This window comes from Astyanax mexicanus, chromosome 16 (assembly GCF_023375975.1).
Source record: "Astyanax mexicanus isolate ESR-SI-001 chromosome 16, AstMex3_surface, whole genome shotgun sequence".
Classification (NCBI taxonomy): Eukaryota; Metazoa; Chordata; class Actinopteri; order Characiformes; family Acestrorhamphidae; genus Astyanax; species Astyanax mexicanus.
In genome coordinates, this window is record NC_064423.1 from 24,963,867 (window position 1) to 24,985,286 (window position 21,420).

Sequence of the window (21,420 nt, forward strand, 5' to 3'; positions counted from 1 at the left end):
TTCGATTCGAATCTTCCTTTCATCTTCATCGATCGCGCCTCGCGCTCAGAGCCAGAGCCGTCGCGCGCAGACGCGCGTGCAGGGGGAGGGGTTGGGCTCAGCGCGCGTCACCGCAGGGGGGCGCTGCAGGCCTGTGGGAAAAGCCTAGCGCGCCTGAGGAGGAGGAGGAGGGGCCTGGAGGTGGCTGGGCCCCTCCCCCTTCCCTCTCCCTCTCTCTCCCTCTCTCTTTCTCTCTCTCACTCTGCCCTCCTTTCTCTCTCTCTCACTCTCCCACACCCTCTCTCTCTCTCTCTCTCTCTCTCTCGTGCGCTCTAGTCTCGAGCAGCAGTTGGTGGAGGCTCACACTAGCGCGCGGACATCAGAAGCAATAGGACGCGAAGGCGAGGCGCGCGCACGGAGTACACAGGACGCGCACAGTAACCGGGGGAGTACCGGACACACAGACCACAACCAAGACCACCACCGCGCGCAGGTAGAAGACCCCCACTGAGCCGGACATGTGGAATCGGACTATCTAAAGATCTTCAGGAGCTTTTATTGGACTAGATTTGTGTTTTTAACGCGTTTGATGGCTGGAAAGGCGCATCGGTAAAAATTGCGCACTGTGCGCAAAAGACGAGCAGAAGGGCGCACCGGGAACACACGGGCGCGCGCATACGCGTATCTCCCGGGCAGCAGAACCAGGGCACAGGAGGGACCCCCGGTGCCAGCTCGGGCTTGCAGAATTGAAGAAAGACCACCGGGTGCCTAACTAAAGGATTTTCCGCGCGTTACGTGCGCGCGCGCTAAAAGATTGCGCTTTTGGATTTACCGCAAAACTTCTCATTCTACACCTCAAAACCACCACCACCACCGCGCTTTCCTTCCCCGCGGATGGGGCTGAGTCTGAGTGGGGAGCCCGTCGTGGAGCGCGTGCAGAGCCTGTAGGACCCCCCTGCTTCTGCTACTGCTACTACTCCCTCACTCTCTCGCTACACACCTTGACGCGCGCGCACACACACACACGCCGACACACACACCTTCATGCCCTCCTCTGTCTGGATCCCAGTATGGATTACTTTGTGCTCCTCTGCAGCTTCCTGCTGCCCCTCAGCACCGCTGTGGAAGGTAAGGCTTCATTAATACAGTATTATTAATGTATTAGAATTATGATCAGAATGCATGAGGATCAATTGCCTTGACTTGACTGGGCATAAAATTCCCATTGCCTCCTTTCCACACATGCGATGTTCCCATAGCCTAACCAGGCATGTCATGATCGCTTTTCATTTTTGTTTGGACGATTTATCGTTTAAAAAAGTGATTGCGATTAATTAGTTGAAATAGTATTGTTATTTTAAGACTAGGAATGCAACAAATACATTTTTGACTAAATATGAACAATATAAAATATTTGGCTGAATAGGGAATAAACAATTTTGGCCAAAAACAAAGCCAAAAAAAAAAACGAAGGGTTTGGTTAAATGCCAAATCTTATTTTCGGCCAAAGATAAACAAAACAATAAATAAACAAGCACAGACATGAAACATTTTGGCCAAATCTAAAGCCCAAGCAAAAAGAAAAAAATATTTTAGGAAGAATATCAAACATCATCATAATTTGTTTTCTAAATCCGAAGCCAAGCAAAATGAAATGTTTGGCCGAATACTGAACATAGTATATATATATATATATTTTTTTTAAAAAGTCTAATTTGTCTGGAAATTGATAAGCGAAATGAACATTTTTGTCTGAAACTGAACAAATTGAAACTTTTCAGACTCCACAATTTGAATAGATCAGCAAAAACGTCACTGTTAAGAACTTAGTCAGTCTTTTCACTTTTACCAGTATTTTCAGCCAGACACTGAAAGCGCTTTTTCCTGCCAAAGAATTTCAATTGCTGAATATACAGTGAATACAGACACAATTTAATGCCATTGGTATAATGATGAAAGTATTTTGTGGTATATATAATTAATGCAGTCATACCTTTTTAAAATACAGTTATTTTAAATTTTTAAAGTATATTTACTCAATAAAAAAAATGGGCAGTGGGCAAAACTATCATCAGCAAAATGAAACTGAAATAAGTCTACACATATATCTCATACGATAAGATAATCGTGTTCAGAATTACAGTGGCACGTTCAACCATATCACAATCAGCACTTGTAAAACGACGGACTTTGGGTGATAGATAACTCTGTTGGTGCTGCATGCTTTAGCTCATTCATACACATTTTTAGTGTTCAGCAAATCAGCAAATTGTATTTTCAGTGCAGTCTAATAGAACCCAGTGTAAGTCCACAAAGGAATTTAAGGAATTAATAATTGTTAGTGTATTTAGTCATTATTATTTTAATAGTGAATATAGGCCTCAGTGTGTGTTCACTGGCTTGGCTTTTATGGTTTGGTGTGAAATAGCCTACACTCCGCTCAGCTAAGTCTGGTGGAAGAGTGTGTGTAGAGAGCAGAGTCAGTAACACACACTCCAGAGTTTTCAAGAGCTTGAGGTTTAAGGGTGTAGTTTTTTTATTTTTAATTTTTATAAAAATAAATAAATTACATTCAAATTTAACCCCTTGAACCTTTATTCTATTATTCGGTTATTATTCCTGTGCCAAAACTATACATTTTGTGTGTGTGTGTTTTTTGTATTGTTTTTTTTGCTGAAATGTATCACAATTTAGCACGGCATCCCACTTGGTTCTATCTTAAGTCCTATAAAACTGTTAAATATTACATAATAATTGTAACAATAATGCAGTTATTTAAGTGAAAAAGTGTGTATAGTCTTAATATAGTTTACCCCTAGAACCCTAAACTTATTATTCTGTATTAATCTTATGCGGAAACTAAGAATTTTGCGTGTTTTGTTGGAATCAGTTTGATTTAGCGCCTCTTGTGGAGTCCAACAAGGTTAAATTTTAGGGCCTATAAAATTGTAATTGTTCCTTATTTTTGATTTATCGCAACTTTAATGTAGTTATTAAGCGAAAAAGTGCGGCCTAAAGGGTCTGGGGGGGGGTGGGGGGGGGTGAACGGAGTCATTGCGTGTAGTATTTGATACAGTTCTTACTGTGTGTGTGTGTGTGTGTGTTTGTGAGAGTGTGTGTGTGTATTTGAAGCTTTTAACAGGCCCATATCAGCTCATTTACCTTTTATCATGCTTTAGTCTCAATCTCAGCATTTAATAAACGGCTCAACCGATTCCCCTTATCAGATACGTTAACTGTTTACAGCTTTTACACACTTTCCCATTACTAGAATCAGGATTACACATCCTGTTTTAATGATAACGTGTAAAGACGGAAATATAATACAGAACAAATACTGTAAATAATGTAAATGCAATGATAAGTGCTGTAGAACAATAAAGCACACATATGCTTGCTGTAGTAATGTGTAGAAAAAAGGAATAAATACTGTTATAAGCTCTGAAATGTATAATAATGCATAATAAAGGATAATAAAACAGCAGAAATAAGCTTTAATGAAGCATAACTACAGTAATAAAGTGTAAAATGACGTGTTAAGAGGGAAGGCCGTGCCAAACTACAGCCGTGCCACTGCCCTCGCTGCACAGCTTTACCCAGTGGCAGTTGAGATTACAGCTCCAGTGTATTGTGTTTAGAAATGTTTAGACTGCGTTTGACTGTATGTTACTGTATTTCTGTCAGAGTGAGCTCAGGATGTAGATTTGCGGTGATTACAGTATAAATACTGTGATAAAGTGTGGAAAGTTCAGTAAATGCTGTGATGAATGCTGTGATAAATGTAAATAACGTGCAAAAACAGTGAAAAAACTGTAATATCTTATAATGTATATCCTATATTACCTAAACAAAGTGTTTGTGCTCATGACTTATATTTAAAAAAGTACTTTTTTTTTTTTACTGTATTTAACCTAACTTTGCTCGAGCAGATATTTATCATGCAATATTTGGGGCCTAATCAGCATAAAACAGCACTTAATCAACCTTTAAATGAAGCCAAGGTTAATTAATGTTAAAACGTAATATAATCATGAATAAATCATGGTGGAATAGAGCCATTCTTCACTGCACTGCGAGTGTATGTGTTAAAGCTGAGTTAAAGTGTGAGCTAGGTGTTTTAAAGCGTAATGTATTTATTAAAGCGCCGAGCTGCTGAGGTCAGCCGTGCTGAAGCGGCTCGGGCTGACTGGTTCATTCAGCTCACTGATTTATTGTCTTCTCAGGAAGGCTGGAGTTTACGGCTGTGTGAGAAGAGTGCACACACTCATACGCTCACACACACACTCACACACACTCGCGCACACTCTGCAGACAGTATGGGACCATATGGCTGACTCTGTAGTGGGCTTTGTGGAGTGTGGAAGGGGGTTCCTCCAGTCAGGCTGATGAAACCCACACTGAATCACAGTCAGAGTCAGAAAATGAGGAACATATTCAGGATCAGCCCTGATTTTAGATTTTTAATGGACTTTTTAAAAAACTGATCACAAATCAGCTTAGATGATGACGTTTGGATGCAATGAAGGGAGTATAAATAATAAGCGCAAATCATGAAATACCAAAAAAGTGTGGAATTTGGCTGTAAAACACAACATTTTGTAAGAAGGCGTAGCTAGTATAATAAATCACTAATCACTCTGTTATAAAGTGTAAAAATATATATATAAAAAATCTGGAATATTAAGTAAAATACTGCAATAAAATGAAAACTACTGAAATTAAACCCAGCAAAAAAAAGCATAATAAGCACAGATTTCTGAAATTAAAAAGTAAAACACTGTAATAAAGCACAGGATTATGTATTAAAAATACTAAAATACTGCAATAAAACACATAATTATTTAAACAAAGCAAATAATTCTGCAATAAAGCGTAAAATACTGTAATATAGCAGATATTTCTGATATAAGGAGTAAAATACAGTAACAAAGCAAATAATTCTGTAATAAAGAGTTAATTCGTGTAAAAAAAAATCACAAATTTCTGTAATAGAGCTTAGAATTGTGCAATAAAGAATAACACTGTAATTAAGCATATAATTCAGTATAAAATAAATAAAATGCTGTAATAATGGACATATTTCAAGAATATAGAGTAATTTGCTGTAATAAATCACATATTTCTCTAATAAAGCTTAGAAAGCTTTACTAAAGATCTACATACTGTAATAAAGCACATAATTCAGTAATAAAGAGTAAATTACTGAAATAAAGCACAGATATTTGCAATAAAGCTTAGAATTCTTTAATAAAAAAATAAAACAGTCATAAAGCTCAGAACACTGCATTAAAGACTAGAACACTGTAGTTAAGCGCATAATTAATAAATTAATTATAAGGGTTTTTTTTTGTAATAAAGAGTAAAATACTCTAATAATGTACAGATTTCCGTAATAAAGAGTAGAAATCTGGGAAACCAAAGCACAGATTTCTGCATTAAAGCCATACAAAGTAAAGTACGTTTGATAAAGGCACAAAGTCATAAGTGTAATAAGACACAAAATCCTCCAATAGAGTTCTTTACTAAATATTATTTTATTATAAAATACATGCTGTAGCAAAGCACATATCTCTGTAATAAAATGAAAGTACTTTGATAAAGCAGAGAACTCCGTAACACGACACTAAATCCTGCAATAGAAGCCTTTAATGAATATTTTATTATTATAAAATGCTGTAATAAAGCACAGAATTCTGTAATAAATCCTAAAGCACTATTATAACAAAATGCTGTGATATACAGCACTGTTAGTATCTAATGGAGAAATGAAACGCCTGTTAAGAGCTTTTTAATAGTGAATCATCTGTGACCTACAACAATACAACTTAATGCTTGTTTAGTGCACACACACAGACACACACACACACACACACTTTTACAGGCCTATCTGTCTCTATAATCCATAAATCTTTGTCCAGCATGTATAAACTTCTGCGTAATTTAGATTTCTGCTGGAACAGAAAATTTGAAAAATTGGAATTAAACAAAAAAAATCATCTTACGAAGCAGAGCGAAGAGAATACACACACACACACACACGAGGAAAGGTGGCTTCACTAATTAAACAAAACCAGCCTGGACCTGCATGTGTGGTTACAGTGGTGTGTATGTGTGTGTTTTTGTATGTGTGTGTGTGTGTGTATATGGATGTAATAAATGGTGCTGCTGCGAAATATCATCCATCATAAACTGCAGCGTTTACTCACTCTGATACATATTTAACACAGTCTTCACTCCTCGCTCTGTGTGTGTACGTGTGTCCGCACACGCATGAACAAATGCCCTCCTTTTGGGCACCAACACACTAAACTGCAGGAGTCCAAACATCCTAAAAGTGTTTGGACACCTGCTCCTCTAGTGTTTCCTATAAAATTAAAGAAGCCGATAACAGCTTCAGCTCTTCTGAGAAGGCCTGAGAGGGCTTTCGATTAGGTATTGGAACACTGCTGTGAAGATTTGATTGCTTTCGGCCTCGAAAGCCTCGAAACCAGTGTTAGACGATTAGTTCTGCCACAATAACTCATCCCAGAAGTACTGGATTGGAGCTCCAACACTCCAGAGAACGCAGTTCCACAGCTCCACAGCCCAGCATGGGGTGGTTATACCCCTTCAGTGCACACTAAGCATGGGGGCATGTGACCTTATGCTGATGAGCTCACGGCCGCTCCAGAGCGTCCCGTTCTTTTGGTCAGTGTTATTTTGTATGGAGATACAAGTTATAGAAGCAGGGTCTGTACACTTGTGTGTGCTGCTAATGTAAAGAGCTGTTTTGGACAGTGTGCCCTAGTGTGGAATGAGTACATTAACTATAAACTCTTGTTTAAACTAGTTTTGGTGTGTTTAGCTCTTGGCGTGTTTGTTCAGTGTTCAGTCTCTCTCTCTCTCTCTCTCTCTCTCTCTCTCTCTCTCTCTCTCTCTCTCACTCACTCTTACTCCACTTGATTAATTTGTGTATTGACTGACTGATTGATTGATTGATTTCTAAGAATTGATTTTTAGGCTTCATGTTTAATCCCCTAATGCTCGTTCCCATCATTAAACCCCTTGAGAGAGAGAAAGAGTGTGTGTAATCGCTTTACTTTTTACGCTGGAGTAACAGAATGACCTCACTCTTTTGTTAGTTTTCCTTATGAATGAAGTGATTATTAATATGTTTTCTTGTAACTTTTCTGTCTCCCACTATTATAAATAATGTAATATATTTAGACTATTCAAATAAATAAATAAATAAATAAATGCTTTATAATAGTTATGGGGTCACTAGGTTAAATAAAACTACAGTAAAAGCAAAGTTGGTTTGGGTATAAAGAAGCACGTTCTGAAACAGTAAATTCAGAATTTAAACTAATAGTAAACCCAGGAAACTAATTTAAGCTAGTAAGGACAAAAATGAGAAAAACCCAAACGTTTAAATAATAATATTGATAAAAACAGTATTAAGTAAATATTTAAATAATAATCAGTTGTTGTTAAATTATTTATTATTTATTACCCCATGAGAAAGACAATATAATATAGCTAAATCTAAATCTACAGCATTACAGTATGATAGCTCAGTTTGAAAGGGATTATTCTTCACTTGCTACTGATTATTTATTTTATAGAGACTGTACCTGCTGTACATTCTGAAATTATTTATAGATTTTACACAATATAAGTAAAAGTATATATAAAAATATTATTAATAATTATTTTACTTTTAATAGCAGTGACATACATTCTTTTAATGACATTGAACTAAATTAATTTCAGTAAAGTTTTTTTTTTTTTTTTTTCGTGATCAGTTTTAACAGATAGTCAGAGAGACCGAGTGAGTGAGAGAGCGAGTGAACGAGTATTTCAGACCAGTGTAGAGTTTCATTTTGCCGCCTTTGTTTCATTCTTTGTATGGGGGGCTAAAGACAGTTGATATTCATGTCACACCATGTATACAGTATATATGTACCTATCTTATTGCCGTTGCTCAAATAATTTTCTTTCAATTTTCTTACATTTTAGCATTAATTTAGTCCTTTACACTGTGTCAAATATCCATGTTGAATGGATTAATATACTTTTTTGTACATTTACTTCCATTGAAAGTTAGGATTTTTGTATTTTCCTATAAAGCAGATGATTTTTACAAGATAGGAACAATATGTTATGCTTATCACTATACTAATAAGTTGCAATGGAGTCCAGAAGAAATTTTGAATCTCAGTGGATTAAACGAAAGACTAAAAAGCCACCACAGCTCAACTGCCTCGAAAGTCCAGCCTCGAAACGGTAACATGTGCCGTTCCCCACAGCCCAGCGTATACATGCACTAACACACGTAAACACACACATGTACACACACACCCCGGGGGTGAACGCAGGCCTGACATGTTTCTGCCAGATGACTAACAGGTTTTTAAGAGCGTGCCACAGCTCTTACATCGCAGCGCCGCTCGGCCGCTCCGTTACGAGCTGCAGGCTGATGTTACGGCTTCAGTCAGGGGAGCAGAACTGTCTGTGATATTTCTCTCTTAATAAAGATTTACATCTGTCAGACTGTCAGAGCTCAAAAATGCATTAAAATGATTTTTTTTTTGTCTGGCTGGGAATGAAAAGTAGTTTCCCTTTACTGGCCCCTCTGGAAAATGGCAACCCAGGGATCCTATCAATACCCCACCATTTAGCAGTAGAGCTATGAGGCTAAAGTAGGTAAAAAGTGTTACAATTTAAGTTAGGTTACTCTCCACTATTTAGTTAGCACTGGAGCTAACTCCAGCTTAGCGATAGATTGGGCTTCTCCCCAATCTATCGCTTTAAAGCTGCAGGAAAGGACGTTTGGAAATAGATGGAAGTCCCAGCTGCCCTTCAGAAGTAACACTTTAATGGCTGCCAGGACCTTTTGTTACTTTTCAACCCCAATCGAGCAAATGAGTGAGTGTGTGGCACCGGCAGCCCCCAGAGGAAAGGACTAAAGCCTCAGCGCTAGGTGCTAACGTCCACTCTGATTAGCGGCCCAGCCAAATGTGAACGGGAAATGGTGGGGGGGTTATAATGGCTACTAAATTCCTGCTTTAAGTCAGGCTGTGCCTCTGCAGTCGTAAAACACCTCCACCTGCTCCTAATCTACACTTCAAACACACACACACACACAGGAACCCACACACACATGCTAACCTAGCTAGCACTCATTTCTAGCCATTTTACCTCAGCATATCATCCTGTAGGTGTGTTTTGTTTTTGGGACTTTTGGGAAGAGGTTTTTATGCTTATATGTATGTATATTTATATAAATATAAAATTCAGGAGTCATCTTAAATTAAAGTGTCTGAAGTTTTGCTGTAGGTGGGGAAAATCAATTAGCTTTTCTTTTTTTAGCTTTGGAGCTGTTAGCAATTTCAGGAATGCAGACACTTAAATCTTCACGCAAACTGTCAAAATATTCCATCTCAAATATTATTACTGAATAAATGTTGATGATGTTAATATGTGACCTTCACCGTTTAAAGGTGGATCTGTTTCGAAATTAACATTTCAGACATCAATTTAAGATAATAACATTCATTTTACAGAAAAAATCTCATAATTTCTCTGTCCTTGAGTTCTGCTCTGCTGCCACAGCAACTTATTTAACCATTAAAATAATATCCTGTCACATTACGAAGAAGTATTTACTGTTTTAGCAGTTCGTGCTACAGTAGCTCTTTGTGGGATTGGACCACATGAGCTAGCCTTCACTCCACAGGAAGATCTGGAACTTTGAGGGTGTCCAGCGGAATCTGGCACCAAGAATTTAGAAGCTTATACTTTAAGTGCTGTAAATGTTGAGAGGTGGGCCTCCATTGATGGATCACATCAGTGGGATTTAGATGCCCATGACCTGGTTACTGGGTCACTGTTGTTCCTTACTTAGAGCACTTTTGGAAATTACTGACCATACTGAGCTTATAGAGAAAGTATTGAAAATGTGTTTGAAAATAATATTCTTCATATTTTTCAGCACAATGACATCAAGAACTGTCTGTGACTTATAACCAACAACCAGTGTTTTATTCATTTTTTTTTTCAACATAAAAGCTTTTTTTTATCTAATGTTATGGCTTATTAGACATAATAAGCTATAAAATGATATTATGAACTGCTACAGGGTCATTACCCAGTATTGTGCTCTCTTTGAAAGATCATCATTGCCTTCATGGACAATATATGAGCTTTTTAATGGACACATTTTAATTATATGTCTATTCTCAGTTCTAGGGCTGGGCAGTATGACAATATTGTGTTGTATCATGATTAAACTTTTGAATTATTTCTATGTAATTGGGTGGAGTGCACTGAATAATAAGCAAAAATCAAAGTAGAGCTGAACAAATTGGTATAATTTTGTCTTTAATCCTAAAAATATCTTTAAATATTGTGATATAATATTTTTTTTACCATATTGCCCAACTTTACCTGACGTCATATCTTCTTAGGAGGTCCCTACTATATGTACTGATGTAGGAAAACAAGCTTTTAGGTATGCGACTCCTGCCATCTGATAGGACAGGAATGTGCTTCAGGAACACCTAGGATGTAAGGAACTGGTGTCATTGGCTCATTTTAAAGATGTTTATCAAGATGTGGAGGTGGTTAAATCTGTCTGAGTGTAGTTTTGTGGTTGAATAAGAGTTTTGAGAGTAGTTATAAAAGTAAAAACAGATAATAATAATAGTGCAATAATAGTTTAGCTTGAATTATATAATTCTGTCACATATTTCAGTGTATCAAACTGTAATTCTTAGTTGTATTGTACATAAAAAATCAGTTTTTGGTGAAAAACAGTACTCTGGAAGCTCTGGAGAACAAAAACTCTAAAATGTGTTAAAAGCATGTTCATTTCCCACCAATTCTGTGGAGTGAAATGTAGAATTATCCTCAGTTCTGCCTACTTTTGTGTTTGTGTTCCGTGAAAAGACTTTAATCACTGTTTTCAGCCACCCAGGACTTTTCAGCGTGAAATGACGATTGTACCAAAAGAGCTGTTAGACCAGCAGGGTGTGTTTTACTCTCAGTGTGTCCTGCACCAAATGTGCCGCCGTTTGGGTGGATTATTTTACTGCTGACTCTCTGACACCTCTGCACCCGGAGAGGCTTTAGAGAGCGAGAAGGTGCTAAAGAGCTCATACCTTATATTCTTCTCATGTTTAATTTTCCATTTATAGCATTTAAGTGGGTTTTGGAAGCAGAAACTGTAATTTTCGATCATTTTCAATAATCTCTTTATCTCCTTCAATTAGAGGTGTATATAAATATATCATAGGATTACAATATTATGTTTCTCAATACTGTACTGATTCTGAAAAACAAAATATAATTTTTTAAAATAGTAATTTACATGGTAAAGTTTGAGGCAGAAAATGGTCTATTTAGTGTTGCATTTAAATCCTGGCTACTTCAGATCCCACTGTTTGTTTGTTTTTGTTTTAAAAAAAGTACACCTTTCATGTGTTTGTGTGTTTTTCATAATGTTTTTTTTTCCATAAATATACCTTAAGTTAGATTTTTTAAAAACAATATATGTCTTCTGGACTAATGTATGTAAAGGAGCTCTGTTCTGATTGGCTTTCCTTGATTTTGACTTGTGACCCTTATACTGTGATACACAAATTATTGCCAACCCCATATACAGACCAATACACACCCCCACATTCATTTGATCAGAATAATGACTATATTAAGACCAATGTATGTAAATGAGCTCTGTTCTAGTTGGCTGATATTTGTTGTTGTGTCTCCTTTACAAAACAGTGCAGGCTCAAACACACACCTATATTAGGATAGTTTGCTACAGTGGTAATGTTAGAAAAAGTAGGGAAAGTCAGTTTTCCATGATATCTGCCCTTTAATTCCTTTTCTTCCTCAAATATGAAGCAAATCCAGGTCATGTCCTAAAAACCCAATCAAAGCACACTGAGAAGATCCCCCGCTGTCAGGAGCCTTACACACACACACACACACACACACATGCAGCACACACACACACACACACACAGCCATGAAATCCTTTGTGTCATTCACTTTACACCGCAGTATCTCGGCAGAACCCGTCGTTAAGCGCTTAAACGTCCGGCGTCGGCACTTTAACTGAAGGCTGTCAGACTGTTACTCACTCTGACAAACGTGTCCACCCCCTGATCTTCTGGCAGGTCCTCCGTATGTCGGGAACACCTGAGCGATTTCCATATAGGTCAGAAGGTCACCGCACACTTCCAGTCACTTTCAGTCACATCAGAGAAATCAATACAGCTGATTGGTTTATGGCCAACCATCACACCTGATCAATCTGCCTCTGTCTTCACCCTCTCTCTGTAGCTTTCAGGAGAATTAAAAATGAAACGAGGCCCACTTTACTATGCTCTGTAGACTATAGTCCATACATGATCAATATATTTAACCCTTTATACTCTACCCCCTTTATAGGGGTCTTTGTAGGGGTCGACACTTCAGCTCCTTACTACCTCATTCAATACAGTTCTGAGATCTTTAATCACAATATTTTATTGTGCTTTCGGGATGCAGCAAATATTTGGCAACCTGAAATATTTAGCTGAAAATGGTGTTTGGATGAAAAAATTAAAAGCATAGCATTTAATTATATATATATATATATATATTTATTGTATCATATATTTATATATTTAGTGCATCAGTAGTGATCTTTAATACTATTCATATGCTTTTCCATACTGAGTAGAGTGATTTATATTCAAAATATGCTACAATTCATCCAATTTAACTGGAGTAATTATGCTATTTCTGTAATTAAATGTACATTTAGGTCAGTATTCTCTAAGCACTGATGTTGTTAGAAGAGTTATACTGTCCATACAATAAGCAAATGTATTATGATACAATACAATATCGTCATATTGCCCAGCTCTACTTTACATTAGGATTTCTTTTAGCAGCGTTTTTTATTTGAAAAACAATACAAACATAAATTTAGTAATAACAAATTGGAAAATCTAGAATAAATGTTTTGTTGTTTTGGTTTTTGCCAAATTTTGCCAAAACAAATTGCTGCATTTCTACTTTGTACTCTATGGAAGTTCTTTAAAATCTGAGGTTCTTTGACACGTTGAGGTCTCTCTCTTTCTTTCTGTATCTCTCTTTCTCTCTCTCTCTCTCTCTCTCTGATGTCTCTTTATCAGGAACAGTTGCTAATTGCAGTGTTGTGGTGCTCGCATGTTATCTCTCTGTGCTCTGTTATAAAGGCTGGTTGAGGCTTGGCAGCGCCGGGCTTTGTTCTGTCTACTCACTGATAACATTCAACACCATCCCCACGCGACTGTATGTGTGTGTGTGTATGTGTGTGTGTGTGCCTGGGTTTGTGCCTGTGTGTGTGTGTGTGTGTTTATGTAATACCTGTACTGTAAGTATATATGAATTTTAAATTAGAGTTGATATTATTGGCAATTCATTGGGAAAGTAATGAACTCTGGATATTGATATTAAAACCTTTAAAAAATGTGATTCCAAATATTAATAAATTAAACTGTTTGTGTGTGTGTGTGTGTTTGTGGCTATGCTTGCGTGCTCAATGCTTGTTTCCCGTGAGAGCCAGAATTTGCACTTTTGTATGCAAAACACCTTCCGCTCCAACACCTACACGGCAATCCTAACACACACACACACACACACACACACACACACACACACACACACACACACACACACAAAATACACACACAAAACACACAAGCTTTCTCTCAAAGCACCGCCCATGGCATTTCACACCATGAGAAAAAGAGAGGTGCTTTTTGAACAGGGTGATGCAGCTGTTCTGTGCTGTTACACCTCTTACCTGTCAGGTTCTCACCTGCTAGCTAGCAGGAGTTAGCATGCTAATGTTTAGCAATGATAACAAACTGCTTGTTTACTTCTGTTTACTGTTTTGTGCTTATATTTACTTTAACACTTTAATACATACATTACAATTAATTAAATTATAAAGAATTTCTTGTTTAATATTCTGTGTATTGCAAATTACAGTCTGTCAGTATGACCATAATGAGCCTATGAACTTTTAAACTATTATAGAGCTCCCCCTATACTTCATTTACTGCATTAAAGCTTGTCAGAATAACTGTAAGGATCATATAAACATTATATAGCATTATTGAGCTCCCCCTAAACTTCCTTTTACTACATTAAAGTTTGTCAGAAAGACTGTGAGGATCATATAAACATTATAAAACTCTATCTACACTTCCTGTGGTTTTATTACAGTATGTCAGAAAATGATTATAAGCCTAATTTGAACATTATATTGCATCGTACAGCTCCCCCTATATTTTCTATAGTGTATTATAGTATTTCTTAATGACTGTGAGGATCTGTTAAACACGATATAGCTTTATAGAGCTCCTCCTATGCTTCCTGTAGTGTATTACAGTTTGTCAGAATAATCATGTTGATCGTATAAACATTACAAAGTATTATAGAAGGATATATTCACTTTAAATTAAACAAAAAAGAATCCTCTTTGCACTCATTCTCCCACAAAGTCGCTATTTTGGGAATAGAAGACTTTGTTTCCCAAAAGCTAATGAAGCCTGGCGCCACTCTGCTGGACTGAATTATTAAATTAAGTTTATGCAACGGTTTATTATTTCGAGGGTGTGTGATGTCACTGAGTAAAGGATACGTGTTAAAGTGGCAGTGACGGATGTGCTCCCCATGAGGTCCAGATTGTTTTGGTCAGCTCGATGGAGGCATCTAAGTGGAGACGGGAAATCTGCAGGGATGTCGGATCGAGAGCGAAGCGCAGAAGGGTGTGAAAGCAGGCATATTGACACGAACGACAGCAGAGACACACATCAGAGTCAGATAACACAGTGGCAGATGGACGCAGTGTGAGCGGGGGGGTCGTCAGACGCTTTTTATTAACCCCTTGAAGTCTGGAGTGGTTAGCGTTTTGATGTACATTGTGTTTACAGCACGTAATTATTGAAATGTGTTTATGCGCTGTGGTTAGATGTGTCATAAATTTTACTTACACATGATTCAGTTCACAGATGAATATAATAAACTAACTCAAAGCTGTTGTGGCTAAAAGTAAATAGACAGCGAGACAGAGTGTTGAGTTTAGTTCCTACTGTGTTGTATCAATTTTGTATGGATATAAGTCTGCTTTTAATCTTTTTACAATAGGGATTTACAGAGTGTTTGCTAAACAAAATTATTTATCAAAAAATGGTCAAAACGCACTTTTTGGTGTTTGGCCAAAAACTTAAAAAGCCATAATAATTTGTTAGAAACGATAATGTTTTTATTAAAACGATCAAATCACAAATCACAAATGTTCTTTCCACTGAAAAGCAAGACAAAAGATATATTTCGAATATTTTGATGATGAAAAAATTGTAAAATTTAAGGATATTTTGTTCTTTAAAGTGGCACAAACAAAGTTTTTTTTTCTATAGATAAGAAAAAATAAATCTGACAGAAAATCATTTAACCAATAAAACTCAAAATGATTTTCTGTCAGATTAATTTTTTCTTATCTATAGAAAAAAAAAACTTTTTTTATGTGCCAGATTTTAAAGAATTAAAAATAAACTGAAAGCCTAAGAATCCCTTTGTTTACCGCTATTTTAAAGAGTTTTACCAGGCCTTTAAAAGAGTATAAATAATTTTGGTGAATCTAGAACATTCTAGAACATTCTGTCCTCAAGTTCACTTCAAGTTCCTTTTCATTTGTTGGTTCTAGCCAACACTGAACACTAGACTGTTGTGATTGTTTTCTGACGTGTTGGTCTGGTTGGTGTACTCATGCCTTAAAGGTTAAAGGTGTCAGAGGCAGCAGCAGGATCCTCTCTCTGGGTCGGGTTGGGTCCTCTGGGACCAGTTGCTAAGAGGCTGGTGATGATTAGAGATTCAATTTAGCCGCCCATCAATCAATGCTAAAGCCGTGGCGGCGCAGACCCTGCTGAAGCTTCTACCCAGCTAAACACTCAGGGCTTTGGTTAATGAAGCAGGCAGGCTGCCACCGCTCTTACTTATTCATGAACCTTCGCTTCGATCGGACGCCACTCGGTCAGAAAAAGCCGGCTAATTAGTCTGGCGCATGTAGCCAATCTATAGTGCTAGTGCTGGGCCTGGGGGCAGACCCGAGATCTAAACTGTGCGGGAGTGTGATGTATTAATAAGTAAAAGTGTGAGAAACAGTAATACTACCACTAAGCCATTTACTGTACAGGGCTTCTGTGTGTTTTCATCTAATTGATTTTGAATGATATTGTAAATATTTCCTTTAAGATTATGTTAAAAGTGCTTCTTTGAAAAATGTTAACATTCACTTTTCATCAGGTTCAAGTCATAAAATATCTCCTTTCACAGAAAATGTTTTTTTTAAGGCTTCTTTAGTTCTTTAAAAATGACAGTTCAAAGAACCACGGTATGTTTAAATTACTATTTTCTATGATGGAAAACCTCATGAAGGAGGTTATTTAACACTCTGGGGTCAACAAACCCATCAGCCTGTCAAATTCCAAAATGTTTTTCGCTAATACAGCACAGTTGAGAAACTTGTCTTCAAGTTTCAAGTCATTTTCCATGTCTGACTGGTGGGTTTATGGGTATGTGATCTACCTCTTGTGTGTAATTGGTGGATTTGTGCATTTCTATATGATTGGTGTTAAAACTGACCAATGGATACTAAGGAAATCACTATATACTTACATAAGCAGCCTTCCAATGAAGTAAGTAATCACTTAACTACATTTAAGAAACTTTGCATTTGGTGTGCTGCATGTTTATTGGCACCAGATGGTTAAATAACCTTTCAAAATAGTCATTTTTGTTGTATTATGAGGGAGCCACTACTACTAGAATTTTTTTTTCCCAGTTCTTTCTTTTTTTTTTTTTTTTTTTTTAACAAAGGCAATGGCAATTTAAAGCTAAGTGTTTAACACACTTAGTAAACACACTTAGAGCTAAAATGTGTCCAAGACTTTTCAAAGAACAGTTTCACTAATTTGCACATTCTGCACTACGTAAACAGTGCAGAACAGATACAACACAAAGATTTTCTCTAAATATAGCCAATTAGCATTGGCATGTATGCTTTTTATAATGCTAATTGGCTGGATACAAGCTTCTGTTAGCTCCATAGCTCCAGTGCTAAACAAACAAAAAAAAAAAAACTAATGATGTAAACCAAAAACACCAGACACCAAACATGTTTTGGTTGATTGACTAAATTTGTGGTATGAGAGGTAAAATCTAATCGCTTTAATGACAGCTCTCAGGTTTTTTGTTTTTGTGATCGAGTTTCCTGAAGAAAAGGAGCTTTGTTCTGAGTGTTCCTAGAATACTGGCCAGTGTTTGAGATACAGTGTGTGTGTGTGTGTGTGTGTGTGTGTGTGTGTGTGTGTGTGTGAGAGAGAGAGAGAGACAGAGAGAGAGAGTATAGAGAAGTGATGAATCTGTTTTTAGGGACGGTGTGTGTTCTGTTACCTTGTTTGGACAGGAGGAAGTCCAGAGCCTTCATGAATCAGACAGTTTTGTTTTGGCTCCAGAAAAGAGAGAGAGAGAGAGAGAGAGAAAGTCTGAATAAGACAGGGTTCCTGCAGGTCCTTAAAAAGGCTAATTAAGGTCTTAAATTGTCTTAAATTGTCTTTACTGTGAATTTGCTGTAGGTATATTACATTTTCAGACTGCGCGTTGAATGCCAGTGGAAATGGCACATGCTAACTGTAGCGGTAAGTTAGCTAACGTTACAGAAAAGAGAACTAAGGTTAACAGAGAGCTAGTGGTAAGCTAGCTAACATACTAACATTAGCAGCGAGTTATATAGCTCACATTACTGAGGAGAGAGCTATAGTTAGTGGAGAGCTAGCTTATATAGTATAGTAACATTAGTGGTAAGCTAGCTAACATGCTAACATAGTAACGTTTGCGGCGAGTTAGCAACATTACCGGGGAGAGAACTAGAGTTAACGGCAAGCTAGATAACATACTAACGTTAGCGGTGAGTTAGCTACGTTAAATTCTGATTTCCAATTCAAATAATTTTCTTCCAAAGAAAATATGACTACATTATTGGGTTTTAAATTATATTTATTGCAGTCTAAAAAGGTCTTGATAATCATTAAATTTGACTTTTAAAATGGTGCAAGAACCCTGTAAGAAAGAGAACAGGAACTGTTTGTATTTTGATGGCTTTATTAGCCATTAGCTAACTAAGCAAATTCATTTCTTCACTGAATAGGTTGCTAGCTAGCTAAGCTACTATTGCAGTCTCCCAGACTCCCTTTTGTTGTCACTGATATTCAGTTACCAGCACCAGTAATAATGAGGGAGTAGGAATCCTTTAAAGTCACGGCCTATTATCTAGCCTAGCCATTTATTAGCATAGCTATCTACTAGGGCTACGTAAGCTAACTATTCTAAGGTACATAGCTTATTAATACATGTTGTCATTGCTAAATCATGAGAAGCTTCACCAACCCCCTACTTAGCTACCTCTATCTCCTTAACTGGTGTTCGCTAAATTTACCAGTTCACACCAAAATAGACGTATAATAATAAGCGTGTAGGATTCCATTACGGTCACAACCTATTATTTGGCTTAGTCAATTATTAGCATAGCTATCTTCAGGGCTATCTAAGCTAAATTTTAAGGTATGTATGCTATTAATACACACTGTCCTCGCTAAATCATCAGAAGCTCCACCAACGTCCAACTCAGTGGTTTGGAACAGAACTCATGATGAAGTCATCCTGCCCTCAGACCACCCAGAGAATACCTGTGTATGTGTGTGCGCATGTATGTATGTGTGTGTGTGTGAAGACTCACCTCCAGGGCGTGGTCCAGAGCTCTGTAATTACCGCAGTAGCCGCAAGACCAGCTCTGCCAGGCCTGTCTCTGTGAGGCCTGGTGTGTCAGAAGGTGGAGAGATAATGACAGAGCGTCAGATGATGTAGTGCTGTCCTATCTCTCTCTCTCTCTCTCTCTCTCTCTCTCACACACATACACACACACAGACACACACACTCATAGCTCTTAGCACTCATAACCCTGGAAGCAAACCTTTAACTCTGTCTGCTCTGAGGTTGTTTGATGTTACCACTGCTGTTTAAGAAGAGCAGAGTGGGGTAGCTCAGTGTAGGTGTGGTGCAAATGTGGTGTAAAACAGTGTAAGAGTGATGTAGAGCAGCACTGAGTCTTGCAAAGCAGTATACCATGACGTACATGTGGCGTAGAGCAGTATAGAGTGAGGAAGAGCACTTAACAAGTGCTGTAAAGCAGGGTACATTGGAGTGCAGCAATGTAGAGTGGAGTAGATGTGGTGGACATTGGGGTTACAGTGGTGTAGAGCAGCATAATTTGGTGTAGAGTATAAAGTGTATAAAGTGACGTAGATGTGGTGTGGAACAGTAAAGAGTGGTGTAGCATGCTAAAAGTTGTGTAGAGCAGTGTAAATTGGTGTAGAGCAATGTAGAGTGTAGTAGATGTGGTGAACATTGGGGTTAGAGTGGTGTAGAGCAGTATTGAGTGGTGTAGCGCACTGTAAAAGTTGTGTAGAGCAGTGTACATTGGTGTAGAGCAATGTAGAGTGGAGTAGATGAGGTGAACAGTGGGATTATTGGGGTGAAGAGCAGCATTGAGTGGTGTAGCGCACTGTAAAAGTAGTGTAGAGCAGTGTACATTGGTGTAGAGCAATGTAAAGTGGAGTAGATGTGGTGAACAGTGGGGTTAGAGTGGTATAGAGCAGCATGCATTGGTGTAGAGCAGTGTAAAAGTGGTCTAGGAGTGATATGGTGTCACAGATGTGGTGTAGAGCAGCGTTCATTGGAGTAGAGCAATTTAGGATGGGTATAGATGTGGTGTAGAAGGGGTGTACAATATAGAGTGGTATAGAGCGATGTGGTGTATAGTGGTGTAAAGCATTGTAAAAGTGGTGCAAAGCAGTGTAGAGCAGTGTGTGTTTTAGAGCAGTATTTTGAAATATCACGCTATCATATTTTTTGCCACATTGTCCAGATGTGTGCCTGCTGGCACTTTTGTGTTGTATTACTCTGTATCTGGTGCCATTAGCTGATAAACAGCTGTGATTGATTACTCAGTCAGTGACTGACTGACCCTGGATCAGTTTGACCTTCAGTAACTCCACAATCTGTTGTCCTTATCTCTCTCACTCTCTCTCTTTCCCGCTTTATATTTAGTTTATTTATTGGGCTATCGTAGTCCTGGTGGTTTTACAAACAGCCTGCAGGAACCCAGTCTGTACTACTACAAAGAGCTCACTTGTTCTTTACATTGTTTCAGAAATTCGTAGTGAATGAACCAATAACAATGCTCCAAAATTACTTGCTATTACTATAAATATACATAAAGTATTAGGATGAACCCCTCTTCTTCTTCCCATTTGACAGTTACCCCCTGTTTCTTTATCCCTCCCTACCCTTCCTCTTTTACCCCCCATCTAGCTGCCACCACCATACAGGTGCTGGTCAACAAATTAGAATAATTTGAAATAGTGCAATCATGAAATTCTTTGAATGCATTTTTTGTGCAGAAAGCAAATCAGGTGTTCACCGCACCTGTCCTACTCGTTAGACTAATCACAGAACTCGTTATCTGGAAAAATTTGCTCTGCTGAGCTTTCCAAAAGGCCCATTTAGGCCATTTAACTGTGACACTGTTGTTTTATTGAATTAGAATAATGGAGAAACCGTTTCATTGAATTAGAATAAATGCTCAAATTTTTGTTTTCTGTGAAGAGTGTTCACTGTGCAGTATAAAGTCAGGGTTGAGTAGAATTTCTAAGTTGTAAAATCAATCATGGGTAAGCAGCGCGACCTCTCAACCGGAATAGTGGCTCAAATTCAAGCCCTTCGCCAACAAGGCTTGACCCAAACTAAAATTGCTGAGCAGCTCGGCATCAGCCAGTCTTCCGTCTGCAAAGCTCTCAAGAAAAACTGCAGCAAGCGCACCAACTGTTCCGGCGTCCGAAAAACTTCTGCTCGCGACAACAAGCAGCTGAGAAAGATCGCAGTCAGCAACCGGTTCAAGTCCACTTCCGAGCTCACCGACTTGTGGAACAAGCAAGACCGGCGCTGACGGCTCCAGATCAACCACTTACCGTCGTCTGCGCGAACTCGGCTTCAAATCTCGCGTTCCAGCAGTAAAACCGATGCTGAACAAGAAACAAATAGAGAAACGGCTGAAGTGGGCCAAAGAACACGGCGAGTGGACTGCTGAAGACTGGCAGAAAGTGGTCTTCAGTGACGAATCACGCTTCTGCATCTCCTTCGGTGACCAAGGTCCTCGTGTCTGGCGTCGTGGTGGCGAAACCTACAACCACGAGTGCGTGAAAAGATCCGTCAAGTTTCCCCAGAGCGTTATGGTCTGGGGATGCATGTCCGCTCGAGGTGTAGGGAAACTCTGCTTCCTCAAGAAGACTGTCAATGCTGCCG

General features: G+C 38.2%; 1 protein-coding gene across 5 annotated transcripts in view; it reads left to right on the plus strand.

Moving 5' to 3' along the window:
- Positions 1–281: 281 nt before the first annotated feature.
- LOC103022499 (ephrin type-B receptor 3) overlaps positions 282–21,420 on the plus strand; it is a 73,643-nt gene continuing 52,504 nt past the window's right edge. For 3 of the 5 annotated variants that reach the window (XM_049465380.1, XM_049465382.1, XM_049465383.1), the window contains exon 1: positions 282–1,107. In XM_049465380.1, coding sequence (XP_049321337.1) covers positions 1,050–1,107 — 58 coding nt within the window. In that variant the 5' untranslated portion in view covers positions 282–1,049. The remainder of the gene's footprint in view (positions 1,108–21,420) is intronic. The other 2 variants (XM_049465381.1, XM_022669808.2) reach the window with 1 other exon arrangement.